Here is a 27,319-nt window from a genome sequence, read left to right as displayed (position 1 = left end):
GTTGCTTTTGTATAGGCTAGTGAAAGAGTTGAAGCCATATATCCCACTCTGAAAGAGGGGGGGCTCTTGGAGGTTCTACTTACTATTGAAAGTAAAGCAGTGAAAATATACAATTTTTCTATGAAAGCAGCTAGACAAAGTATGGGAACCTGATTTGATTATTTCATTTGTGCTTCTTTTATTATTTGATGAAATGAATGTTTGAGGAAATTCTGAAATATGTATGTTATATATTTTTCAGGCAATCTTGAGTTATAAAAAATGGGATTGTTAGCAAGTTTTGTGGTGTTTATGGTCAATACGAATTTGTGCAAATAGTGCAGTGATATGTTATTTTTGTAGCATCCTATGTCAAGTTGATTAATCATTCCTTGGATGATTGCTTTTTACTGCCTTTATGCAAGGGAGAGCATGAGTGAACCTCCTTTGGCAGACGTGCCACACCATACCATAGCAAACATTGTGGTTACTGAGATATTTTCCAAAAATTACATTATTTGAAAATTACAAGGTCTTTTGGAAGTGTTAGGGACATTCCACTAGGCTATGGACTCTGGATTAAGATTTTTTACATCAACAAAAATTAAGCATTGATTAACATAATAATGAAAACTATAAAGATCATTCATTTGATGTAAAAAAAAGAAAATCAAAGATATGTGTTACAAAATGAGAAAAGTATATATGTCATTTCATAATTTTCAAAAATAAAACTTCAAATTTATATAATACTGTATAAGAATATATTTCGAAGAATGATTTTTTTTTGTAAGTACATAACTCGATTAATATTTTTGGAAAAATCAGAAAATTATTTATTTTCTTTAATCAAAACTCTTGAAACTCTATTTAAAATTTCCCGTTATAAGTAATGTTTTGAACCTTTTGCTCTTTTCCAAGCCAAAAATAGCTACCAACTGCTATCGTAGTTCTTTTTCTTTTCTTTTCGGTGAAACTGCTATCATAGCTTCCCAAAGATGCTAATCACTTAAACTTGGAGCTATAATTAAGATTGTAAACTCATTTAAGTTTTTACGGTTTTGCATATTTTAAGAGGTGAAAGAGGTAGAAGAAACAATGCTAACAATTATCCCTCAATCAAACGTCTATTGTATTTCGCGAGTAGCATCATCTTCGTACTACAGAACTTTTCTTCACACAATTTATTTATTGATGCTTGGTTGATGAACGAGTGGCAGTAGAAATATGTTCAGCATAATAAACTACACGTTTTTTTGTGTGACTAAAAGTAAATTAAACACATACATGACTTTCATTAATAAAAGATTAAAAATTAAATTATGCATTCTTGTCTCACAATCCCCAACTACACTTATTATATGGGCGTTAACCTGTTCTATTTGTATTTTATACTTCAAAATAAAGTAATATAGGATTGAACCTAGCAATGAAAAGATTAAGTAATTTACATAAGATCATAATTTTTGGTTACAATTTAATATCATCTATCATTTATATTCAAGATGGTAAGAAAATGCAAGGAAAGATGAGTAAGAAACTTTGTCAAAATGAAATAAAATACCAGCCCAGTAAGTCTCCGTAGAACTACAAGAGATCATGCTCGTGTTTGTGAGAGATGGAGCCCAACCTCCAATAAACAACTTCACCACAATTAAATTCATTTTATTATTCAATTATTGTTCTATTTATTTATTATAAATTCAACTTCCTTCTAACTGACTACACTACATGCCAAGTGAACTTATTTAGCTGTCCACGTGTTGGCTATTATCAATTTGCTGTATCAATTCTTTTTTGTTTAGCTGTCCACGTGTTGATCTTGACGTAGTATTCACTATTCACGGTCAACGTTTTGTTATTGGATTATTATTATTATTTCCAAGATATTATATTTTTTCTATATTGACATGTACTACTGCTATTGGGTGAATAGCTTTTTTTTTTTTGTCTAACTTGGATATTAAACTCTTTCCATTGAAATACACTTCACTATTAAAAAAATGTATAGTTAAAAATGATTGTAGTATATATATAACTATATATTGTAGTTATTATCATCTATTTAAAATCAATTTTATAAAAAATATATTTCTATCATCAATTTTAGATTAAATACTTAACTTTTGGATTAAGCTCAAGTATAATGTCAACTAAGTTGGCAAATCACATTTTAGAAAAACCTCTTCATACCTTTTTGCTCTCTTTGCCTTTCATGTTCAAGGTCAAGTAGTTGTGGATCATTATGAGCTCTCATGTTTGGTAGAGGAAAAAAAAGAGAGAAATAAAGATGAAAATATGATAAGTTTTACACTTTCTACAGCCTAATTTAATTTAAATATCTCTCTTATATTTTATATTTTTTTATCTTTTATATTCTCATCTTCTCAATCAAATATAGTATTAGGGTGACCTTAAGTCCATCATAAGCCAAATTCAGTGTAGGTTGATCTTATATTAGGCCAATCTTAGGTCCACATAGGTTGAGTTTGGACTCTAATCCAAATATTTAAATTTTTTGTCAATCTTAAATTTATCGTAGGCTGAGCAAGTATGGATTGATGATCTTAATTTTTGGGGTCAACAAAGATTCAAGCAATCGATCATGATCTCAATTGAGAGATAACCCAGGATTAGAACAACTACCTGTGAAAAAAGAAAAAGAAAGAACTAGTATGTAAAAAACAAACAACTCACGAAGGAGGTAATTGTGCTTTGATTTTAGTATAATTTTTTTAACACTAAAAAGCGCAAAAATAACACAATTTAGAGTGGATGACACATAATGAATCTTCATGTTGATATTTGAAAGAAATATTAGATTGGAATTATTATTTTTTGCTATTATTGATGATAGAGTATAATCTAAACTAGCCTAGAGTTTTGATATCTCCCAAATGATTAAGATCAATATCCCCTGCACAAAATGATTACACATCTCACAAAATATCAAACCACAATCACCAATCAATCATTTGTTTCGTTCTCTCCCCATTTCCCTTTTTCCGTAAAAGACACAAACACATGATCTCAACTCAGCTACACCAACAAGCGATAGAACTCAACCGTATCAACAAAAATGCAGTTAGATAAGATTCACAACGTGTTTCATCACAAACAAAAGTAAAAAAATTTAACAGATAATCTATAAATATTTGTATAAACATTCACGAAACACAACTCCAACATGCCAAGTTGGCTAGTAGCCCCCACTTGGCAGGACCACAGCCACTACTAGTAAAGTCCAACCTTTTCTTCCTCCAATGTCACAAGCCATGATAAAACCACGTGGTCCCCACCTCCATGTGCCACCCCCATTGCTCACAGTCTCACTGCTCCACTTCACTTCCCAAACACCCTCCCCCACCCCATTTCCACCACCACCCTTCTCCCTCCATCTTCTTCACCATGAAGAACCACAAGTCCCACATCGCTACTTACCTATCTTGTTTCCTCTCCATAATCCTCTACGCACACTCCCAAGATGACGCTTCAGCGATGCTCTCTCTCAGAGACAGTCTCAACCCGCCCGAATCTCTCGGGTGGTCCGACCCGGACCCGTGTAAGTGGAAACACGTCGCGTGCTCCGAAGAGGTCAAACGGATCATTCGTATCCAAATCGGGCACTTGGGTCTCCAGGGAACACTTCCCAACGCCACCGTGATCCAAACCCTGACCCAATTGGAACGCTTGGAGCTCCAATTCAACAACATTTCGGGTCCCCTCCCGAGCCTAAACGGGTTGGGCTCCCTCCAAGTCCTCATTCTCAGCAACAACCAATTCTCTTCCATCCCCGACGACTTCTTCGCCGGCATGTCGGAGCTTCAGAGCGTCGAGATCGACGACAACCCCTTCAAACCTTGGAAGATCCCCGACAGCATTGTTAACTGCTCTTCCCTCCAAAATTTTTCTGCGAATTCCGCCAACATTGTCGGCACACTCCCGGATTTCTTCTCGAGTCTTCCCACGTTGACCCACTTGCACTTGGCCTTCAATAACCTCCAGGGTGCATTGCCTTTGAGCTTTTCCGGGTCTCAGATTGAGACTCTCTGGTTGAACGGGCAAAAGGGTGTTGAAAGCAACAACCTTGGCGGCAATGTTGATGTTTTGCAGAACATGACGTCGTTGACGCAGGTTTGGTTGCATTCCAACGCTTTTACTGGGCCTCTTCCTGATTTTTCCGGTTTGGTAAGCTTGCAAGATTTGAACTTGAGGGATAACGCCTTCACGGGTCCTGTTCCTGGGTCTTTGGTGGAGTTGAAATCGCTTAAAGCTGTGAACTTGACTAATAACTTGTTTCAGGGGGCAGTGCCTGAGTTTGGTTCTGGGGTTGAGGTGGACTTGGATTTGGGTGATGATTCTAACAGTTTCTGTTTGTCACGTGGAGGGAAGTGCGATCCAAGGGTGGAGATTCTGCTTTCTGTTGTGAGGGTTTTAGGGTATCCTAGGAGGTTTGCTGAGAATTGGAAGGGGAATAGTCCTTGTGCTGATTGGATTGGGGTTACTTGTAGTGGTGGTGGGGACATTACTGTTGTTAATTTTAAGAAGATGGGTCTTGAGGGTACTATAGCTCCTGAGTTTGGTTTGCTTAAATCACTGCAAAGGCTTGTGCTTGCTGATAATAATCTCACTGGGTCAATTCCAGAAGAGCTAGCTTCCTTACCTGGACTTGTTGAATTGAATGTTGCAAACAATCGGCTTTATGGGAAGATCCCGAGTTTTAAGAGCAATGTGGTTCTTACCACAAATGGGAATAAGGACATAGGGAAGGATAAGCCCAACCCGGGGCCTAGATCATCACCTTTAGGTCCACTAAATTCAAGAGCTCCAAACAGAAGTGAAGAAAATGGTGGCAAAAGATCTTCACATGTAGGGGTGATTGTGCTTGCTGTGATAGGTGGTGTGGTGTTGGTTTTGGTGATTAGTTTCTTGGTGTGTTGTCTGTTTAGGATGAAGCAGAAACGGTTGAGCAAGGTGCAGAGTCCAAATGCATTGGTTATTCACCCGCGGCATTCTGGATCGGATAATGAAAATGTGAAGATAACGGTTGCAGGTTCAAGTCTCAGTGTTTGTGATGTTAGTGGAATTGGAATGCAAACCATGGCTGGCAGTGAGGCAGGGGATATTCAAATGGGTGAAGCAGGGAACATGGTTATTTCTATTCAAGTTCTGAGGAATGTCACTGACAACTTCAGTGAGAAGAATATACTGGGACAAGGAGGTTTTGGAACTGTTTACAAAGGTGAACTGCATGATGGCACGAAGATTGCAGTGAAAAGGATGGAATCTGGGGCAATAAGTGGGAAAGGTGCAACAGAATTTAAGTCTGAAATTGCTGTTTTGACGAAAGTTCGCCACCGGCATCTTGTTTCCCTTCTTGGTTACTGCTTGGATGGGAATGAGAAGCTTCTTGTGTATGAGTACATGCCTCAGGGGACATTAAGTAAGCACCTTTTTAACTGGATGGAAGAAGGACTGAAGCCACTGGAATGGAACAGAAGATTGACCATTGCCTTAGATGTGGCAAGGGCTGTTGAGTATCTTCATAGCTTGGCCCATCAAAGCTTTATTCATAGAGACTTAAAGCCTTCAAACATTCTCCTTGGAGATGATATGAGAGCAAAGGTTTCAGATTTTGGTCTTGTGCGTCTTGCTCCAGAAGGAAAAGCTTCCGTAGAAACAAGGATTGCTGGAACTTTTGGATATTTGGCACCAGAATATGCAGGTATCTTGTTTTTTATTCCCCTTCTCTAAGCACTTTTTGTGTTCTAGATCAATTTTGAATTAGAGTTTAATAGAAATGCAATGTTAGTGCGGAAGTTCTTACACTGTCAACTAATTAGAAATAATCTTGATATGAATTTTAAGCTAGTTAATATATAAGTAAACAAATTTACAGTACATGACAATTGACAATTTGTGATTAGATTATCTTTACATTGTCAATTTATAATATATATCATCTATTCTTTGAATTATTTTAAAAGAAGCAAGTAGAGATAGTCTGTCCTTGATCTAGATATTGGTGGTTTGGATGTTGGCTATATGTTTTAAGTCAATGGCTAAGTATCTCAGGGAAAAGTATATCATAAAATCTAGTTTGATTTGCATTTCAATAGCAAGATAGTGTCTAGAATGCTTTATAAGTAACTGGTAACTTTCATTTCATTAGGAAGGTAACCACGTTTTTCTTATATCAACTGTGAAACTGATTTTTGCTTGTAATTGTTGCTATCAAAATTTTGTTGTTGATTAAGTTCAAGGCAAATGGGTGTCTAACAATGCCATGTTATCTGCTTTCAGTCACTGGTCGTGTGACTACTAAAGTTGATGTGTTCAGCTTTGGGGTAATATTGATGGAGCTGATAACTGGAAGAAGAGCACTTGATGATACCCAACCAGAGGATAGCATGCACCTTGTAACATGGTTCCGTAGAATGTATGTAAATAAAGACTCATTCCAGAAAGCCATTGACCACACAATTGATCTCAATGAGGAAACGCTTCCCCGTATTCACACTGTAGCTGAATTAGCTGGCCACTGTTGTGCAAGGGAGCCATATCAAAGGCCTGACGCAGGTCATGCTGTTAATGTGCTTTCTTCTCTTGTAGAACTTTGGAAACCATCTGATCAAAGTTCTGAAGATGTATATGGCATTGACCTAGACATGTCTTTACCACAAGCATTGAAGAAGTGGCAGGCTTATGAAGGTAGAAGCCAAATGGAATCTTCTTCTTCATCACTCCTACCTCCTAGCTTGGATAACACTCATACAAGCATACCTACGCGTCCGAATGGATTTGTGGAGTCTTTCACATCAGCAGATGGTAGGTGATCATGATTGGTTGTAAATACTTTTAATGGTCGGTGGTTCTGTATTGTATTTTCATTCTGAATGCTTCTTGCTGGCTTTTCTATTTGAAGCTGTTTATCATTTTTCATGTTGTAGTCTCTTCCACGGTTAATCTTGTACTTCTTCAGTGTCTGTTTTCAGCCTTATGCTGCCAAATTGAGAATAGAATATTGTTAGCAGAATATTCATTTCTCATCTTAGGCTCATGTTTTAATCCTTAAGTTAATGTTAAGAGATGTAAATAAAATGTCATGGTTAATTCTTTTACATGATATCACATTCTTTTGAACCAATGAGTTCCAAGTCGAATTACATGAATGTAGATCATTTGAACGAGATTGTGATGGGGTTGCCTTTTTATATGATAAAGTGTGAATTATAACAGTTGATGGGAAAGTTATTGAATGAGACTGATAAAAACACACGCATTTTTGTTTGCTTTATCCTTTTTTGTCAGGCAACCATAATCTATATATAATAATGAACTTCAATTAATTTGACTAAAAACTAAGTATATATGTTAGCATATTGAGAATATTTTGATTGGGGAGGTTGAAATTCAACGAAGATGTGTGTTGTTTAATTCTTTATGGAGGTGTTAGATTAGATGATTGAACCTTTTCCTCACCTAATGCGGTCGCATAGCGGGACTATGTGACTTGTGAAAATTAAACAGATGTGTCCGTGAGGTGCAGCCGTGCAGGTGCAAACGAAGCCAAGATATATAAAGTGCACATCCAACCAAATATTTGAGTTTTTTTTTTAAAGGCCAGGTAATAATGATATTACTAAAATTCAGTTCAAAGCACAAGTTGTGCGTGAACATGATCACAACAGCTGAGTACAAATGTTGTGCACTCATCTATATAAAACAACTACTAAATAGAATAGCAATTACAAACAGAGAGTTTCTATGTTAACTCTAATAATTTTTAGGGTTTTCATAAGGTTAGTTTTTTAATCAATCAAATTGCATGTTATCTTCTTATTAATTTTTTTTATTTTTTCAAATTAGTCTATGATTATTATTTTAAAATTATAACTTTTTTAAATCAGAAAATATGATTAAAATAATGAAAAGGTGACATGTAATTGATTTTAATGAATTAATATCTCAAATCAAACGATTAATTGATTTTATAATTAATATCTTAATTAATTATATCATTCTTTTTAAAATTATCCTTAATTCATTATCATAATCGTCGTCATCATCCCTCATCATCATCATGATCACCACAATCATGATGTATTAGTAATAGTATTGACAATGACAATGGAGATAATTATATTGTATACAACTCCAAATATTTTAGTGTGTGTTTGGTTACTTGGAGGAGAATGAATTTCAAGCTCAAAATTGATTTTAGATAAATTTTCACATGTTTTTTTTCATATAAAAAAAGAATCTAAAACTTATTTTGGACCTGAAATTATTTTTTAGTTGAAATAATTTTGGATAATTTTTAAGGTTCAAAAAAATTATACTTTCTTTTATAAGAAAATATCTAAGTATAAATAATATCACTTCAAAATTAATTTCATTTAAAATTAACATTATCTATGTGAATATGCACTTAACTAAAATATTGATATAAGTGATAATATAAATAATAAAAACAAGTCATGTGATTTAACCCCAATAGTTGAGTCACGTGATTGAATTCCTTTAAGTGTGAGATTACAAAAAAAGTATCATGTAATTCGTGGAATTCGTAAAGAATAATGTTATTCATACATCTAGTTTTTTAAGATGAAAGAAATGTCAAAAAGAGAGATGAATAAAGAAGAAAAAATAAAAAGTAAAAGATAATATATATCTATATATATAAAATAAGATTTTCAACTAAAAAGTATATAATAACATGAAAAGAAAAAATAGGTAAAATAATATTGTATAAATATCATTATTGTTATATATATTATTTCTCTTTCAGGTTGTAGTTGTACAGTAAATCTCAGTGCATCATCTTAACAAAAATGTAAATCTCACTGTGCGTACGCGGCTTGTGTAACCAAGGCAAATGCAAAGAGGCTTACGCAGGTGCACGCGTACACGCTACAATACTGGCACACGCGCAGTGCTCTAAAACGCAAATCCAAGTCCTTCAAATTCGAATCCTAATAGTACTCGTTTTTTAAATTTTAAAACAAGGTAATGTTAAGCTAAAAGTTAAGGATTAATTATTCTAGACAGTTAGATTTATTTAAGGTTGATCTTTTTTAATAGATATTTTTCATATGCATGAATTAAGATTGAATTTATGATCATATATTTAAAAAATAAACTTTTTTTTACCAATCATATACACCATATTGATTGATAATAATAGTATAAAAAAACATATTTCATACTTATTAAAAGAATTAATTAACTTCATCAAATTATATTATTTCTAATTAAAAATATATTTTTTAAAAATTATCATTTATTCAAATTTAATATTAAATATAAAAATAATTTTTTTATCATATTAAATAATAAAAAATTTGTAGAAAATTTCATCAAATAAAATATAAGTAAATAGAGTAGAAAATATATCTATGACTACTACTTTGTTAAGCCATTAATTTAGGACGCTATCGTTTGGTAGCATCTTTATTCCATCCTTAATCACAAACCTTACCCTCCACATCTTCAACCTTTCAACGGTCAACATTCAACCAAATATAAAAACATTAGTATTTCATTTGATTTGAAAAATTCCTCATTCAACCACTCATCTCACCGAGCTACTTTGACCCATTCACATATATATACCAACCACGCAACCTTCTGTTCCTCATTCACCTCACACCTTCATCACAACAAAAAGAAAGAAAGAAACAAAGATCGTTCATTGCTTTGTAGTAAGATCAGATCATCAAAAATGGTTTTGTCTTGGTCAAGAAGGAACGTTTTCCGCCGTGCCAAGAAGGAGAAGTCACAAACTCAATTGGAAGTGGAGGTTGTGATTCCCAACCACTTTCACTGCCCGGTGAGTCTGGAGCTGATGACAGACCCAGTGACTTTATCAACCGGCATCACCTACGACCGTGTGAGCATTGAGAAGTGGATCGAGGGAGGGAACAGAACCTGCCCCGTCACCAACCAGGTGCTGACAACCTTCGACATCATCCCCAACCACGCCATTCGCAGGATGATTCAGGATTGGTGTGTCGAAAATAGTTCTTATGGGATTGATAGAATCCCCACACCTCGTATTCCTATCTCGGCATACGAGGTTTCCGACACGTGTACCAGGATCTTGTCGGCTTGCCAGCGTGGAGATGACAAGAGGTGTCAGGAGTTGGTCGGGAAGATTAAGGTTTGGAGTAGAGAGAGTGAGAGGAACAAGAGGTGCATAGTTGGTGCTGGTGCTGGTGCTGTTCTTGCATATGCCTTTGATTGTTTCTCAAGTAACTCTATTGAAAAACATGTGGTGCTTTTGGAGGAGGTTTTGGAGGTGATGACATGGATGGTCCCACTTGGGGAAGAGGGTGTTTCTAAATTGAGTTCAGGAGCTTCTTTGAATTCGTTGGTATGGTTTCTAGAGGGGAAAGACCTTGCATCAAGGCAAAGTGCTGCTTTGTTGCTTAAAGAAGTGTGTGTTCAAGAATTGGCCAAGGTTGGAGAAGTTGTTGAAGCTTTGGTTAAGATGGTTAGGGAGCCTATTGGGAGCACTTCCACCAAGGCTTGTTTGGCAACAATTTTTAACTTGGTGTCGTTGGCTGCGAATAGAGAGGGAATTGCTCAAAGATTTGTGGAGTTGGGTTTGGTTTCACTTTTGCTAGAGGCTATTGTTGATGGAGAGAAAGGGGTGTGTGAGAAGGCACTTGGGGTGTTGGATTGCATTTGTGATTGCGAGAAGGGGAAGGAGGTTGTGAAGAGCAATGCTCTAGCCTTGCCTCTTGTTGTTAGGAAGCTTTTGAGGGTGTCACCATTGGCTTCAGGTTTTGCTGTGTCTATTCTTAGGAAGATTTGTGACAAGAGGGAGGAAGGGATTCTGATTGAGGCACTTCAAGTTGGGCTTTTTCAGAAGCTCTTGGTTCTGCTGCAGGTTGGGTGTGATGAGAGCACCAAGGAGAATGCTACCGGGTTGTTGAAACTGTTGAATGGTTACAGGAACAAAGCGGAGTGCACTGACTCATCATTGAATTTCGAGCATCTTAAGAAGCCATTTTAATTAGTGATGAATGGCAACTAGATTCATTTATTCTTTTTTTTTTTTTGTGTAGGTCAATTTATTGATACAGAATTCTTTGCTGTAAAAAGATACACACATCAATTGATTCTTTGAATTCATTCTTTGGAAAATTGATTCGAAGTAATTAGTTAGATATAATAATCATGGTTGTGGCAAATACAGACAAGTATCTTCATGTCATTGTCTTCCATATGGTATGTAGTAGTATTGTTTTCCGATTGATTTTTGAAGCAAGTCCAATAAACCAACAAGCACTTGAAAAAAATTAAAAGTCAAATGTGCAGAAAGACGTAGTCATGAGATAAATCACACCATTCTATGACACTGCTAAAGCCAATTTAAGCTTGAAGAAAGAAGAGATAAAAATGATTGAATACATTTTGATAGGATTTAGGGTAAAATTAAAAAGTACTTTATTCTTCAATTTTTTAGGCTAGTTGAACTTTTCACTCTGCTACATTAAGTGTGTACATTACACTGTAATTTAACATAATTTGTTTGCAGCTATTAATACCTGACTTTATCATAAACGGTTCATGATTGTTTGCTGAAGCTACTTATATCCATCCTTTGCAGAATAAGCAGCAGTTGTGGAAGAAGTCCAAATTGAAAGATCCTCAGCACAGCAGTATTATCAACAAAAATACCCATCACTCTATTTACATACTGGACCATGTTACAAATAGCACCCTCCTTGATCCAATTATCGTACCGAAAAGAAATATACCCTTGCCGACATGAAAACTGAATCCTGGCCTAAGAATTTGGGCAGCATGAGAAAATAATCTCCAAATATTGTCCTTACAGCACATCATAATAGATGATAGGACAGATGAAGCCAGAGTTACTCTTCACCCTTTATTGAGAAGTTTTCCTTTCCAACCTACCAATCTTGAGTTTAATTTACCAATGATAAAATTAAAATCAGAATTTGTCACCTTGCTAGTCACAATTGGAAATCCTAGATATTTACAGTTAAGAAGTATGGTGAAAAGAAGCTATTGAAGCAAATTTGTCATTTAGTCCTTCGGAACATTTTTAGAGGGCAAAAACCTTGACTTAGGACATGATTTTTATTATAGTGAAGGTGGTGGTGGTGATAGTTAACAGTATAACAGTAGAAACAATGATAATTGTGACCACAATCCTAGTGATAATGTCATGAGATCTTTTTTTTTTTGTTTCATGAGATCTTAAACTACTAGTATTTGTCTATAGTTTTTCTTTAAAAAACATCAAATACAATTGTCAAGTCATCTATTTCTAATTTCTGTATTTCAATTTTAGATTCAGCTAAACAAAGCGCCTAGCCATATATGAAAATTGATAATTTTTTTTAAGGTGATAAGAAATTATAAACTAATTTATAGGATAAAGTTTTTTTCGACTATCTTTTTAATATAGGCTGGTAACCAGTGGGTATTCAAAGCTTCAAATCAATAATATCTCATCATTTTAGTGAATACCAAATCTTCAAATAAACAGCCACACCAAAAGGGTATTGATTCTACTCAACGGCCCTTATTGAAAAGTAAACATTCTTAACAAGCTATATACATAGTGGTGAAACAAAGAAATAAACATGCGACTCCTAGACCATGAATGAATCCATGGTCACTTATTTTCGTGCCATGATAGCTAAACATCAAACCAAGCACGTGACATTTCTCAATGGAAAAAAGGATTAGGCCAAAAGCCATTTTGTTGATTAACATCTCCGACAATAGGCATAGCCTCATTCCCACCACCACCACCATTATTCATCAAATTCATGAACCAATTCTGCTTCTGCATGAGATCCATGTTGATATCAAACCCCTGATGGCCATGCTGACTCCCTTGTCCCTTGTCTTCAACCTTGGCAGCAACATCAGTCACCGCTGGTGCTGCAATTTGCGGTTGACTTTGAGCATTCTTAGTCAACACCTCAATCCTTCTGTTGATGTCCTTCAAGTTCTGGTCAATCAACCATGCCAAATCATTCAAATCAACCATGCTTATATTGTGCATAATCTTACCTGCACTAAGGTACTGAAACATGAGCTGAGTCATCTCCTTTTCCCTATTATCCTTCCTTTGTTTCTTCAACTGGTCTTTGGCCTTCATGATTCTCTGCCTCAGAAAACTCTCTTGGTTCACCATCTTCTTGCTTTGCTCCAATTCAGGCATTCTCCTGAACTTAGCAAGCACCCTTTGAACCCCCATCGGGGATGGCCAAACCTCGGGTTGAGGATCATAGGGACTGTAAACAATTGCACATGCATCAATCCCACAAAGGGTGCTAAGTTCACTAACCTTCTTCATTAGACCCTTCTTCCTCTTCTTGAATGTTGCCTTCCTAGCTGAGTCGTTGGCTATGAATGCCAACTTTACCTTCTTTCTAGTCATGGTGCTGATGAAAAAACAGTAAAAGAAAATATGGAAATTGGAAACGTTGTTTGTTGTGGTTTTCTTGTTCAAGCAGTCACTTCTTTATATAGATCACTTTGTGGTAACCAAAATTATTTTACATCAAGTCACTCTTGGCAGCATTAACATGAACCATTCAATACCAAATATATGTCTAACGACTGGGAGATGTTAAGTTTAAGTGTCCTTCCATCAATGGAGGCTACAGAATATATTTGTTACTAAGATATTCGAACGGAATAATAAGCAATATAAGTATGAAATTCAATGAGTAGAATCAGAGTGCATTGAGAAAACATATTCTCATTTATAAAATTTTATCGTCTCAAAGTTTTATGCTTCAGTCTTGAATTGTAAGTGCCTCACATCATTTTATGTTAAATGCTTATATAAAAGATACAAGATTCTCAATAACATACAAGATTCCTCCAACTTATAAAATCAAATATAATAGGAAAAGAAAAAATTATGAGAAGCCATATTTTGTTGTGTGAACCCGGTATCCCTCGGCCAAAAACTAAAGACTAATTCCCCGAGACTTCCAATAGATATTTTTTATAGGCACAAGTCAGAAATAGAATACATAACCACATGTTTAAAGAATAAAGTTATATATATCTTACTATAAAGATAATCAGGATTAATTATCATTTGAAAATCTAAAGGAAACAAAATTGCTATCAATTATTATCAAAGGAATGGAACGTTTGTGAAAGCTGTGTCTGTGTGTGATTTTTTTATACATTTGTGTGTGATTGATTGTATATTTTCTTGATTTGACAAAAAAATCTTACTTAATAGTTAATACAGTAGTTCTATCAACAAAAAAAAAAGTTAATACAGTAGTAATGTAATTAACAATTGAAAAAAAAAATCCTAAGATGATATTTTTTGCGATATTCTTTGATGTTTCAGATACTACACATCTAATTTATAGAATCAAAACTATGAAATCATTAAAGCACGATATCTTCTGATATTTCCATTACTAAAAAGACCTTTAACTAATTAGGTGACATTAATCAGTATTATTTTTATGCCTTGGACAGTGGGGGCAAATCTATATAAATTATGAGATGAGTATAAGAATAACAGAATTATATATAACATTACTAAAAAATGATGTAGAATGCAGCTCCATCTCTACCGAAGACATAAAATTAGTCAACCAACATGTAAGGTCTTTCTTTGGGGTGATTTTTAATTTTGAATTTTAAAATTTTTAAAAATAACAATTAGTTTTAGTTTCAAAAATATTTTAAATCAGTTTTTAAAATATGATTAATTTCAAATAAACTCAATTTAAAAGTTTCATATCATATTAAAATTAGTTTACGAGTGTTTTTGTGTAGTAGTAACGAAAATGATAATGATGGTGATAACAGTGATAGAGATATCAGTTGTGGTCATAATGACATGACAGTTGTGATAGTGGTAACGACAACGATAGTTATGATATTGTCGATGTGGTGATGGTAGCAATGTTGGTGGTAGCGGTGGTGACAACAAGTGGTGGTCATGATGGTGGTTGCGATAATGTTGATGGCGGTTGTGGTAACAATGACAAATGTGGTATTGTTGTTAGTGAGGGTGATAACAATGCTGGTGATAGTGACAATGGTGATTGCAACAAAGTTGGTAGTGGTTGTAGTGGCGGTTATAAAGGTGGCAATGTTGGTGACAACAATGACAATGATGATGACAATGATGGTGACAGTGAAAGTGATGACAATGTTAATGGTGAGGATGATATTGATGGCAATGGTGGTGGTGCTAGTGGTCGTGGTGACTATGACATTGATGATAACAGTGATAATAATATTGGTGGTGTCACTATTAATAGTGGTGGTGGTAACAATTCTAATGATCGTGGCGGTGACAATTATTTATGACGATGATAATGATAATGGCAACGACGGAGTTGGTATTGATGGTGGTGATAGCAAAAATTGTCATTGTCAAATGTGTGTTTTTAAACTAAAAATCAAATTTACAAAATCTTGTTGTTTTAGTTTAAAGATGAGTGTAAAAGTGTTTAAAAAATAATTTAAAAATTCAATTTTTTCCAAACACATTTTATTTTGAAAATTGCTTCTGAAAACCAAAAACTAAAAACATGCAACTTACCCAAACAGACCCTAATTTAGCTTGATCGCCACTTGTGGTTAAAAAACAAAAAAACTTTAGCAATAAAAAAAAAAGAAATTTCCCCCATAAATTTAAACTACGAACTTAAAAAATAATAGAATGTGAGAGATATTTTAAATTGAATACAAGGTTGAAAAGTTTGTTAGATATTCAATTGCTGAATGCAAATCTAATGTGGTAACCAAATTAATCTATCCATCGTCATGATCCGGAGAAAGTGAACAATAAAATATATGAGTTAAACTAATGCATAGATATTAATTAGGAATTTTGTAGCGGGGTTCCTAAAGTTGAGGATTATAGCATTAGTTCTGACTTGATTTAGGTGTATTTATTAAACAAATTAAGTTATTATAAATTTTAGTTAAAAAAAAGTTTTAAATCATTTAAAAAATATTGATAAAGTATTGGTTTATTAAAATTTTATGCTATAAATTAATTAAAAATCATCTTAAATATGATTTTTAAATTAATTATTACAAAAATTAATATTCTTAACATGCATAACACCTTCAAAAAAATATGTATAACAAGTATAATTGAATAATAGTATAAAAAAACTTTTCTCGGGTATAATTTTTTTTCCTTAAATTTGTTGGCACATTTAAAAGTGGATGCATTAACTTATTTAAACGTTTTATTACGATAAGTTTTTTTAAAAGGTTGAGACCTATCTTAAAAAATTCCTATACCAAATTTAATTAACTAGATTTTGACGTTTAATAGAAAAAAATGGTTTAACTAAAATTTACATTACAAAGTTTTTCTTTACAATACTTTTTTATATAATCCTTTAAAAAAAGTTTTTGAAGTCTTGTCTGTATTTTTTTCTAATTAAAATTAGAATATTATTCTGATAATTTACGTAACAATGATTTACATTAAAAATTATGAAACTTAATATTGAAAAAACACCTAACACCTATTTTTTGTCCTTAAAACAATCACCAAATAAATATTGAATTTCCGATTGGAGTTTGATAAGCAGTGGACTCCACCCAAGCAAGCAAAGCAGTCCTAACTTGTAATTTGGAAGCTGAATCAAAGCCGTACGATGCATTTGATCTCTATGAAATCACAGAATCCTACCAAATTCAGAATCAGAGAGGAAGAAAGCTGAGAAGACGGAATAGAAGAAGAAGAAAATAAAACCACACACACACTCTGCACACCATTCTCAGTATCACTAGGGTTTTATATTATTCATCCATGGCGCTAACCGTTTTCTCTCTCTTCTTTTTCTTCCTCTCCTTCACCTTCCACCTTCCCTCCTGCTTCTCAGGTACCTCGTTGACTTCAATCTCCGATTCGCGATTTCTTCGCAAAACCTTGTTTCAGCTGTCATTTCTCTCACTGATCGCGTTTCCTTTTCGCAGGGCAATCGAGCTCCATGGAATCAGTGCCTGATCTTCAGAACACTATGTACGCTTCCATCGACGGTTATCCTTGCGTGCGCCTGATGAATCTCTCTGGAACCATCGGTTGTTCAAGTGAGTCTCCTCGCTCTCGCATTCTCTCTCTATCGTCGATTATTTTGCGATTTTTAAGGATTAATTGCAAGTTAAATATATGAACGATTATGATTTTTTCTTTGCTTTTATTGTTTTCGAATTCTTAGATCCTGGACGAGATAAGGTTGTGGCTCCGATTGTAAGATTCGAAAATGTTGACAGAATAGCTGAGCCTTCTGCTGTATTGGTGTCACTGGATGAGTTCCCAACTCTCTTTACTAGGTATCGTATTTCAATGTTTCTGTTTTAAGAATTAAGAGGTGCTAAACTTTATTGCATTTATGTTTGACTTAAAGTTTTGGAATCCTTGGAATTAAGAGGTGCTTAGTTGCTTTTAAGTGATGTTGGCTGTTAATAGTGTATATTCGGTTGTGATTCGTCAAATTGTGTTTGTTTTCTGAATATCTTTTTCCATTTCAGAATATCGGATGACTCTAGCTTTGCTAGTAAAGTTGGTGGTGTACTGGTTGAACCAAGCACTGATTTTCAGAAGAAGTTAAAGGGTAAATAGTATTGATTTGCTCATTGTCTGTTTCCAAACAAAGTTAGAGTGATCATTGTGTATAGAGCTATCTGTGATAATGCTTTTTTTGTCGTGTGTAGGATTTTCTCCAGACCAAAAATTTCCACAAGCTCAATTCGCTCTTTATCATAATACCAGCTATGAATGGAATCCAATTGTATGATGTGAACTGTCCCTTTTCATCAAGTTTCTTGGTGTATTAATAGCTCATGACAGCATAAATCATTTGTCCTTTTCTTTTATCCTTTCTTGTTGTTACCAATAATCATTTTCCAACTTTAACTTGATCATTTTTTACAGAGTGTAATTCAGATTACATTCTGCTTTTTATGGTTCATAATTTTGATGGATGTGCATTGTTAAAATCCAGTGACATAGAGCTATTATTTTAGAAACAAATTAATAGGTCAAGCATGTCTACGACTATGATCAGAAGCATATAGTGATGTTAGATGACTTTGAAGATCTATGGTGGGAATATTACCAATTATTTGTGCGATATTGGCTAATGCTATTTCAGTCTTGAGACAACACAATCAATTTTTAGAATGATTAGTATATTGGTGTTTTTTTATTTTTGGCTCAACATGTGCAGGGTTCTGGTATTATGTGGAAATCCTACAATTTTCCTGTATTTTTACTCACAGAAAGTGGCTCAAAGACTCTTCAAGAGGTATTGTTTGGTATTTTCATGTTCTTGTACTTGCAAAATACTGGTGATGATTCATTGTACTTTGAGATTGTAGTCAGTCAGTTAATTGATCCATACAGCCAACTGCACCAAGTATTGGCTTGTCTATGTGTGTGTGTGTAGAGGGAGTGAGAGAGAAACTAACCTACACAAATCTACATAATTTTGGTGATATTGTAATTCCATTGCCATTAATTTTGTAGTGCCCTGATAAGAATTTTATTATTCTGTATGTAAAAATAAAGTAGATTAATTCTCTCTCCTGTTTGTACAGTTTGTAACAAAGAATGAGGACACAAAGAAATCTTATACTTCTAATGTGGCTGAGTTTGACCTGGTGATGCAGGTATTATTCAGATTCTCTTGTAAAGAATTGTTATTATCTAGCTTATGAAGAAAAATGTTTCATTATTTGCTTTTTTTTTTAATCTTCAATTAGACAGTGAAATCTGGAACACATGATTCAGAGTCTTGTTTAAAAGAAGAAACTTGCCTTCCTTTAGGTGGATACAGGTGAAGTTTCTTGGACTCTATTCTATAAATGCTGTTAAACTAGATACAATGTTAATCATGCAAGATAGTCAAGACCAAATATTCAGATTTTTTATTGATAATCTCTTGGAGTCTCAAAAGCAATCCTTTTGTCTGTATATATAGTATTGCCATATATAAAATAAGATCAGCTATGAGTTTATACTTCATATTGCTGTATGAAAGCTGTGTTTATGTAGTATGTACTGGAGAAAGCATGGAGTGAATATGGTATCCACTATTAGATCAGATGGATTGATACTATCATCAAAATGCAAAAAGATTAAACATCACGTTGTTCCCACAGTGGAAATGAGCTATCCTGGTTTTATATGAACTATGAAGAATATCTTAACAAAATTATAATTTCACCATTATATTTTATGTTAATTTGTGTATGTTTCATATGGAAGGCAGTGTCTGGTCATCTCTTCCTCCGATCAACATTTCATCCTTACAACGGTCTAAGCCCATTTTATTGACAGTGGCATCTATGGATTCTGCTTCATTTTTTCGGGACAAAAGCCTTGGTGCAGACTCCCCTATTTCTGTAAGTGCATGTGCATCTACTAAAATTCTCTCTATTTCTGGCCAAATTATGTGTTTCTTTATGATATTTGCTTATCCCTAAATTAAATTATAGCCTAATGTATTGACTACTTTACAGGGTTTAATTGCATTACTAGCAGCTGTTGATGCACTTTCTCATTTGGATGGTCTTGGTGACCTTAGTAAACAGGTGTGTTCAAGATGGTCCATGGATTTTTACTCTTTTTTTTCATTGAGTTTTTGGTCCATGGAAGTGTAACTTAAATTAAATCTGTTCGTTGTCATTTAGCTGTGAGTTTATCTAACTTTCCTTTTATGTCTTTGTTTCTTTCTTTACCTCAAGATCTTTTTGTGGGGTAAATTATCCAGATAGATCAATATCTTAATTACTGGTAATCTTCTTGAGGCTTGTGAGTTATATTTTGTTGGTGGGAGTGCACTAATTACACCAATGACACGAAACTTATGGTTATTCTTACCATCCCAGGGGGTGGGATAGAAGAGTAATTGTATAGGGTTTATCGTACACATGTACATTATAGTTCCTATTGTTTGGTGTTTTATGCTTTCAAACTTCCAGGGTTGCTTATTAAAATAAGCAAGAACAAAGTACTTTACTGACATATTTCCACTAGTCTAAACTTCATTGCTGATAGTTTCTTGAACACAATGCAGCTTGTTTTTGCAGTTTTCACTGGAGAGGCATGGGGTTACCTTGGAAGTAGGAGATTTTTGGTAGAACTTGACATGCACTCAGATGCTGTTCATGGCCTTAATCAGACATTAATTGAAACGGTATTTCTTATCTTCCCAGTAAATATGATTGCTGGGTAGTATTGGAGGGGGATCTAATGTGCCACATTTAAATTTATAAGCTAGACTGTTAATAAATGCCTCTACTTGATTATTTTTTTCTGCTAATAACCTAACTTATTCTTTCCTGGTTGGTATTTCACAGGTCATTGAAATTGGTTCTGTTGGAAAGGGTCTCAGTCAAGGTGTTAAAAACTTTTTTGCTCATACAAAAGGGGTGAGATCTTGATTGATCTGTCAACTATGTCCACATTCATGACTCTTACAGAAAATTTTGCTAATTTTATGGGTTATTGTGCATTATGATACATAGTTTCTGTGTATGCACTACCAGAATTAGAGAAACATGCCAAATCTGCTTTTGACTAACACTTCATCAATGCAGGATTCTTCTGCCACAAATCAGACAGTGGCTGCCTTGAAACGTGCACAGGAGTCACTGATATCTGAAAACATAAAGATAGCATCTGCAAGTGCCTCAAATCCTGGGATACCTCCATCCTCTTTAATGTCCTTTTTGGAAAAGGTGCTGGATAGATATTAGTCATATTACTCTTTTTTTCTCCCCCCACCCTCCCCCCAAATAATGATATTGTGAAAATAGCTGACTAGGAAGCACAGAAACAGTTACCAGAATATTAATCCTTTGTAACTAGTGTCTAGTGGTGGTTTCTTAAAAAATGAACGTTTTAAAAGTTCAGACTTTGTAAAGTACATTGGTGAAATTCTTCATAAGGTAAGGACGTGGTTGATTGAGCTAAGTTTGTGAATATAGTGTTCCAGAAGTTCTAAGGAGCCTTCTTGATCTCATGGTTCTTATTTATTCTTTCTTACATTAGAGATCATTAAGTGCCTTTGAGTGACCTTTTTCTATCTGTAGCATTCATATAGTAAGATTCCTGCACATTTTCTGAAATTAATTTGATATTAATCTCACAGATGGCCCTTATTTGGATACATGGGCACTCAATATAGTCATGTACATGATATTAGACATGTGAACATCACATTTTGAGTAGTATCAGTAAGTGTCAACCCCATATTTAAACGGTGGGCCAGTACTGTGGACAAATTACAATAACATGCTCTAATAAAAAAAGGTTATGAGAACTCTGCAACTACTTCAATAAGTTAGGCAGAAGATGTTGTTGACCCCATTATTAATATGCCATGTCAAATCATTTTTTATGAATAAGTCTCACATCGTTCTTATTGGCATAAATTGACTGCTTTTGTGAATGTACTGTGTTGAATAATTTCATTTGTATATTGGCATATAATTCAAAAAAGTTCCATTGGTTATTAATCTTTTTCTTTTGTTCTTTCCCTCCTTTTGATCAGAATCCTGCAATCTCTGGTGTTGTCCTAGAAGATTTTGACTCTGTCTTTGTCAACAAGTTCTACCATAGTCATCTTGATGATTTATGTGAGCTACTCAATGTTCTTGGCATTATTTTCTTTTTCTTGCTCGACTTATCCATAATTGCTGCCTCTTTTGTCACATGCATTCTTATTTTTGTACGATTAATGCAGCAAATGTAAATTCGTCAGCTGTAGTTGCTGCTGCTTCTCTCATTGCCCGAACCCTTTACATGCTCGCTAGTGAAACTGAAGATGTACAAAATTCAACTTTGGCTGCTATAAATGTTAATGTCTCACTTGTTGAACAACTTTTGGGTTGCTTGTTAGACTGTGATCCTGGTCTTTCTTGTGAATTGGTGAAGAAATATATTTCACCCATGTCAACATGTCCAAGCCATTATGTAGGTGTTATCTTGGACGAACCTTCATCTGCACCATATGCAGGATACATCAATGACGTTCCCAGGTTCATCTGGAATTTTCTGGCCGACAGAACTTCTATCCCAAGGGAGAATAATATCTCAGATTGTCAACATGGTTGCAATGGTAGAGATGAAGTTTGTGTCAAAGCAGAGACAGATGGCAAGGGAGTTTGTGTTCTCTCTACAACGAGGTATTTTCCTTGTCAAAGGCTATGTTTGGTTCAACTTTTTTATGACTTTAAAGCTACTTTAAAGTTAAAGCTTAAAATAAGAGTGTTAAAAATAAAGTTATTTAGTAGTTTTAGCTAGCAAAAGCTCCTTTAAAACTAATAGTTTTGTTTTTCTGTTCCACATTGGTGAGTCTTAGATGAGATAGAATGAGAGGCTAAGCCACTTAGGTGTGCAGCTTAATTTTAAAAGGTACTTCACTTAGCTTTTGACACACCCACAAGAGAGGTGTCATATTCACCAAACTAGGTATTAATGCAGATTAATGTATACTCGTTTTGCATCCTCCAAAGAGGTGGTGTCATCACTTGTCTCATCGTGTTCTACAATCTATACCATATTTAGACTTTACCTCACGAATTGGCGCCTTGTAAGTATGCTCATATGGTGTACGCAATTGGGTAGATTGCATAATGTATTTATATGCCAGGTCATGTAATGTGCTTCTTGTTGCCTTGGCATGAATAAATGGCTAAATGGATGTGCTGTAATTTTACGTTAATGCTTAATCCTTTACAGGTATGTTCCAGCATATTCAACACGGCTAAAATTTGAATCAGGAGTGTGGAATGTTTTGCCCCCTAATTCCTCTGACAAAATGGGGGTTGTGGACCCTGTCTGGACAGAGAGCAACTGGAATACAATAGGTATGCGGGTCTACACAGTACAAAATGCTGCTTATGATCGTCTTGTTCTGTTTGGGGGCATCACTCTGACCGTCTTTGCATACCTTGCAATAGCAACCGCAAGAGCTTTTTTCAACAAAGCAATGAAGAGGGATTGACATTTTACTTCCAGAATCTGACTAGTAAATTTTGTGAAACTAGTAAATTCTATAGGGGATTAGGGTCATTTGATAGGCAAAATAACAGTTTCTGAAGAATTTCCAAGGATGTGCAGTATTTGGGGCCGCATTCTTGTGCTCATTAATTCTATTTCAGAAATTTCTCTATAACACGATCATTTTTGTCACTTGTAGGTAAGTGTAAGGAAATATAATGAAATTAGTTAAAATTAGCTTGTGCTATAAATGCGTAGTTAGTGACTACACGATTTTTATTTGGTTAATTATTTTCACTACTTATTATCATTGTTTAAATTTATTCGGTGTCATTGAGAGTTATCATATGGGTTTAACTGTTTAATGGACGTATAGTGAAACAATCCTCTCGTTGACAAACGAGGTTGGAACTTCGTTATTTTTTTTATTTAATTGAATGATATAATTATACCAATTAAGATTTATTTTTGGACACATACATATATACATATATATATATATATATATATATATATATATATATATATATATATATATATTTAAACGTGTTTTTAACTGTTGGATAAGATCAACCTAATAGCATTCTATTATAGTGAGATATTCAAAGTAAACAAGAAAAAAATAATTAAAAATGTTAAAATATGACTCTAATTAACAAATTTAGCACTAATAATTAATTAGTTATTTTGAATTATAGCAATTTGAATTAATATTACTTTATTCTTATTAGTCTAAGACCTCTGTAAAGAACAATAAATATATCAAAACAAAAAATAGAGCAAATAAAAAGAATTAATTGTTTTCAATGCAAAATTGCATACGTATTAAACTCTATTTTCACACCCACTTTTTCCCACCAAATTATCTATTTCATTCCCCAATCCCACTCCCTCAAGGCCACAACACAACACTAAACACTAGGATGACATATAAAATTGATTCCTAACACATGCTCCTCATATTTCTCACCACATGCTCTCACAATTGCATATCCTATTATTGTCTCATCAACCCTTTCTCTCGTATTCAAATATCACTATTTATTCCCATTTTTCATTATCATTTCTTTCGTCTTTTTCTTTTCTATGTCTCCCATCATAATGCGTGTCTTATCTATTGTTATATCTTGTTTCATTTCATCGAATATTTATCTTCTAGCCCTTTCATTTTTATTTGTGTACAAAGTTTTATTTCTATGGAAATGTTGGAACTGCTTAATTTTACTTAACCATGAGATCCTTATTAATGATCAATTATTATTCTGAACATTTTGGAATGTAGAATTTCAGGACTAGTTTTGTGTCATTTTGTATGGCTGCAGGTTTTTGTGTCTCTAGCTGCTGAGTATGAAACTCCTAAGAATTCCTTCAATCAGGTGAGTTTATTAGTTTGTTTGCTTCTACATTTGAAATAAAATATTTAAACTGTAATTAAGGTTGTCACTTGTCGGCTCCTTTTTATAAAGGAAAGAATAAAATGAAGCCATAGTAATAGTAGCTTCAGAGTTTGTTTAGACTATGCATGTCACTCAGATAGTTGTGCTTTTGCTGCATAATGTGTTGTATCTGTGCCATTTTTCGTATATGTCGTGTCACAAATGTTGATTAGGTTCTTGAAATGCCATTTTACAGATATCTCTATGGGGTGGTATCCTTCCCTCTAAAGAGCATGCCAAGTTTTGGATTCATACATCAAATAAGCACCGCTTCATTGACCAGGTATACAAACTCTCAAAGGATGTTTTAATTTATGATTTGCTTCAGATTTCTTTAGGCCTTATTTATTTCTATTTTTTCATGTCCAGGGAAGCAATTTGCGTGGCAAAGAATATAATCTGACTTTGCATTGGCATGTTATGCCAAAAACTAGCAAAATGTTTGCAGATAAAATAGTCATGCCAAGTTACCGATTGCCAGAGGAATATAGATGATGATGCCTACTTTTCGTGTTAATTCTTTTGCTGCTGTAGGTTTAACCTTTTCTATAACGGATATAGAAGGTTAGTTCAAAGAACTAGAATCAGGGAGTTTGTGTTTTGGAAAGTGAAATCAATAGCGTTTCAATGAATTACATGAACATTGGAAGTTTGATTGTGGTCTTCAATTGTCTCTTGCTTCATCTTAACTTTTTTTTCATACCTCCAGGAAAAAGAAAACATTTTTGTGCTATAATGAAACCCTTTACTGTTGAAACTGGTACCAAAAACAAAGAAAAAACATGCCTCTCTCTACCTTGAGGTAGAAAATAACAGTTTAATATTTTTAGCATTTAAATGTACTTCTTTGTTAATTAATGTTATGTCCCGATCATTTATTTTTGCCTAATACATTATCTGTAGAACGAAATTGACATGTTTGTCCACCAAGCATTAGACATGGAAATGGATTTGGAGTATTTGTATTTACCAATTCACATATTCAATCAGTGGTTAAATCAAAATTGTTAGATGTAGATCACTTCTCAACCCCTCACCCTGCTCCAACAAATCCAATGGCCTCATCAACTATCACTGTCTCTCCCGGTATTAATTCCAAACATCCAAACAAGTATTTAGAATGATGATGGATATTTTAATCATTACAAAATGAAACAATAATAACAATAAGTGTTATATCATTTGCGAATGTATTTTAAAAGTTAATATTATTTTGATACGTAGAAATTTTGTTTGGTATTTGACACTTTCAACTCAATAGTACATAAAGTAAAATTGAATACATTAGTATTTTTAATGGTACAGACAAATCACACACTCAACTTGTCATATTTTTGTTTGATTCTCATTCAACAGCTAAATTAATTGATTGAACGAATTGAATCAATGACACAAAATTCTTAATAATGTTATATTAGTACTAAGAATGTCTAACTCAATTAGTTGAACTAATTCAGTAAACTCAAAAGACACAGTTGATACAAAATGGACGATCTAACAAGGATTACATTTCAGTAAATTTTGACTTACTGGTCTCATCTTTTATGAAATCGACCCCCTCTTGACTGCTGTACAAGAATAAGAATATGTGGAGTTCAGCATGTCTGAAAGCACAACAGAACGTTCTTTTGTTGATATTATTACCAGTATCCAATACTAGATTATTCACAACATTAGTCTGCTCTCCGTATTCATTTGCATGTTGGTTATTTGTCTGAGCCTAGCTTGCGATGTATTAGGAAGCCCCTACCCAAACAAATATGTTACAGAGAGTCAACACAAGGAATTCCATTAATAAGTGATCGTTTTGATCCTTTGGAACAACTTGATAAATTTAATATATCTTCTTAGGAGGCTCCAATGACCATAAATAGGACCCATCCAATTTTTACAGTAAGATGGTTGATTGTTAGCAGTACTATAGAAATAAAACGCTACTTAATTGAACTGCAGTAGACATGATATATATAGATTCTAATAAGTAGGCACTCTCCGTAAAAAAAACTTTACCCAATCAATCAAACTATCTTAGGAATGACTTTAAAAATAAGTTAGCTAACTTGCATATGTAATTAAATGATGTAAAACCCGTGCATATATTATCAATATGTCATATGTTTAAATTTTTTAAACAAAATCTCAAATTTAAGTCTTATATATATAAAAAAAAAAGATATTAGTAAGTGGAAACCCTACTCAAAGTATGGTCATATTCATAACAAATATTATCTTCTGTCCTTTATATAATAAACAAAATAAAATATTTTTTGGATCTTAATTAATATAGGACTACTGTTTAAGTGTATTAATTGTTAATTTTTTTCCTTGATTAATTGTGACACCTATTAATAATATGCACTCACTTTCGATGAAAGTTGATGTATTTATTGAACTACTAACCAAACAAATTATATCCATTCGTTGAAAAATTATCTTTTGAACATTAATCACCACTACACCCATTTAATGTTATGAGTAATTTTGGAATTAAATTAAAATTTATAATATTAATAATTAAAATTAACCAATGAAATCATTTTTATTGGTCTTGATGTATTAGATATTTATTTTTTATATTAAAAAAACATTATTAATTATTGATAAAACTAATAAATATTTTTGCATTTATTATATAATGACCCCAAATCAGTATTTATTATATAAACGCTATGCCGTTTTGGTTTTTAGTTTGTTGTATTAAGGAAAAAAAAATCAGTTGTTAGTGGGCCTTCCTCCCAAAGATATCTAGTAACTTCATTTTTTAACATTGAAATGGCAGTTGTCATTCATTTTCAACCATTTATTAAAATTTTCGGTTCGGGTCAAACCCAAATAGCTCGTCGGGTCAGCCCACCCACCCATATCTGAAAGACCATTTTGTTCTTCAGCCAAACAC

The 27,319-nt window shown here is 33.8% G+C and overlaps 5 protein-coding genes across 5 annotated transcripts; 4 read left to right on the top strand and 1 right to left on the bottom strand.

The window, feature by feature from the left end:
• The first annotated feature begins 3,243 nt into the window (after window positions 1–3,243).
• On the top strand, window positions 3,244–7,169 carry LOC100813768 (receptor protein kinase TMK1). Its single transcript, XM_003552835.5, has 2 exons — window positions 3,244–5,704; window positions 6,283–7,169. Exons 1-2 carry the CDS (start codon window positions 3,283–3,285, stop codon window positions 6,813–6,815), a joined length of 2,955 nt encoding a protein of 984 aa, XP_003552883.2. The 5' UTR covers window positions 3,244–3,282; the 3' UTR covers window positions 6,816–7,169.
• A 2,466-nt stretch (window positions 7,170–9,635) lies between these two features.
• On the top strand, window positions 9,636–11,292 carry 13-1-1 (syringolide-induced protein 13-1-1). The gene has a single exon (NM_001251665.2). It carries the CDS (start codon window positions 9,704–9,706, stop codon window positions 10,997–10,999), a length of 1,296 nt encoding a protein of 431 aa, NP_001238594.2. The 5' UTR covers window positions 9,636–9,703; the 3' UTR covers window positions 11,000–11,292.
• A 1,181-nt stretch (window positions 11,293–12,473) lies between these two features.
• Window positions 12,474–13,914, bottom strand: LOC100813231 (agamous-like MADS-box protein AGL80). The gene has a single exon (XM_003552834.5). It carries the CDS (start codon window positions 13,406–13,408, stop codon window positions 12,689–12,691), a length of 720 nt encoding a protein of 239 aa, XP_003552882.1. The 5' UTR covers window positions 13,409–13,914; the 3' UTR covers window positions 12,474–12,688.
• A 2,634-nt stretch (window positions 13,915–16,548) lies between these two features.
• LOC100818367 (nicastrin) lies at window positions 16,549–23,221 on the top strand. Its single transcript, XM_014770988.2, has 16 exons — window positions 16,549–16,859; window positions 16,954–17,067; window positions 17,196–17,310; window positions 17,509–17,591; window positions 17,692–17,768; window positions 18,207–18,284; window positions 18,577–18,648; window positions 18,742–18,815; window positions 19,251–19,383; window positions 19,501–19,572; window positions 20,058–20,177; window positions 20,341–20,412; window positions 20,581–20,721; window positions 21,537–21,621; window positions 21,729–22,170; window positions 22,727–23,221. Exons 1-16 carry the CDS (start codon window positions 16,787–16,789, stop codon window positions 22,989–22,991), a joined length of 2,016 nt encoding a protein of 671 aa, XP_014626474.2. The 5' UTR covers window positions 16,549–16,786; the 3' UTR covers window positions 22,992–23,221.
• Window positions 23,222–24,183: 962 nt separating this feature from the next.
• Window positions 24,184–25,091, top strand: LOC100812692 (signal peptidase complex subunit 3A). Its single transcript, XM_006603042.2, has 4 exons — window positions 24,184–24,191; window positions 24,270–24,363; window positions 24,620–24,706; window positions 24,793–25,091. Exons 1-4 carry the CDS (start codon window positions 24,184–24,186, stop codon window positions 24,916–24,918), a joined length of 315 nt encoding a protein of 104 aa, XP_006603105.2. The 3' UTR covers window positions 24,919–25,091.
• The last annotated feature ends 2,228 nt before the right edge of the window (window positions 25,092–27,319 follow it).

The sequence above is a fragment of the Glycine max genome, chromosome 18 (genome assembly GCF_000004515.6).
Source record: "Glycine max cultivar Williams 82 chromosome 18, Glycine_max_v4.0, whole genome shotgun sequence".
NCBI lineage: Eukaryota > Viridiplantae > Streptophyta > Magnoliopsida > Fabales > Fabaceae > Glycine > Glycine max.
Note: the sequence above shows the minus strand (reverse complement) of the source record. Positions and strands in the feature narration are given on the sequence as shown.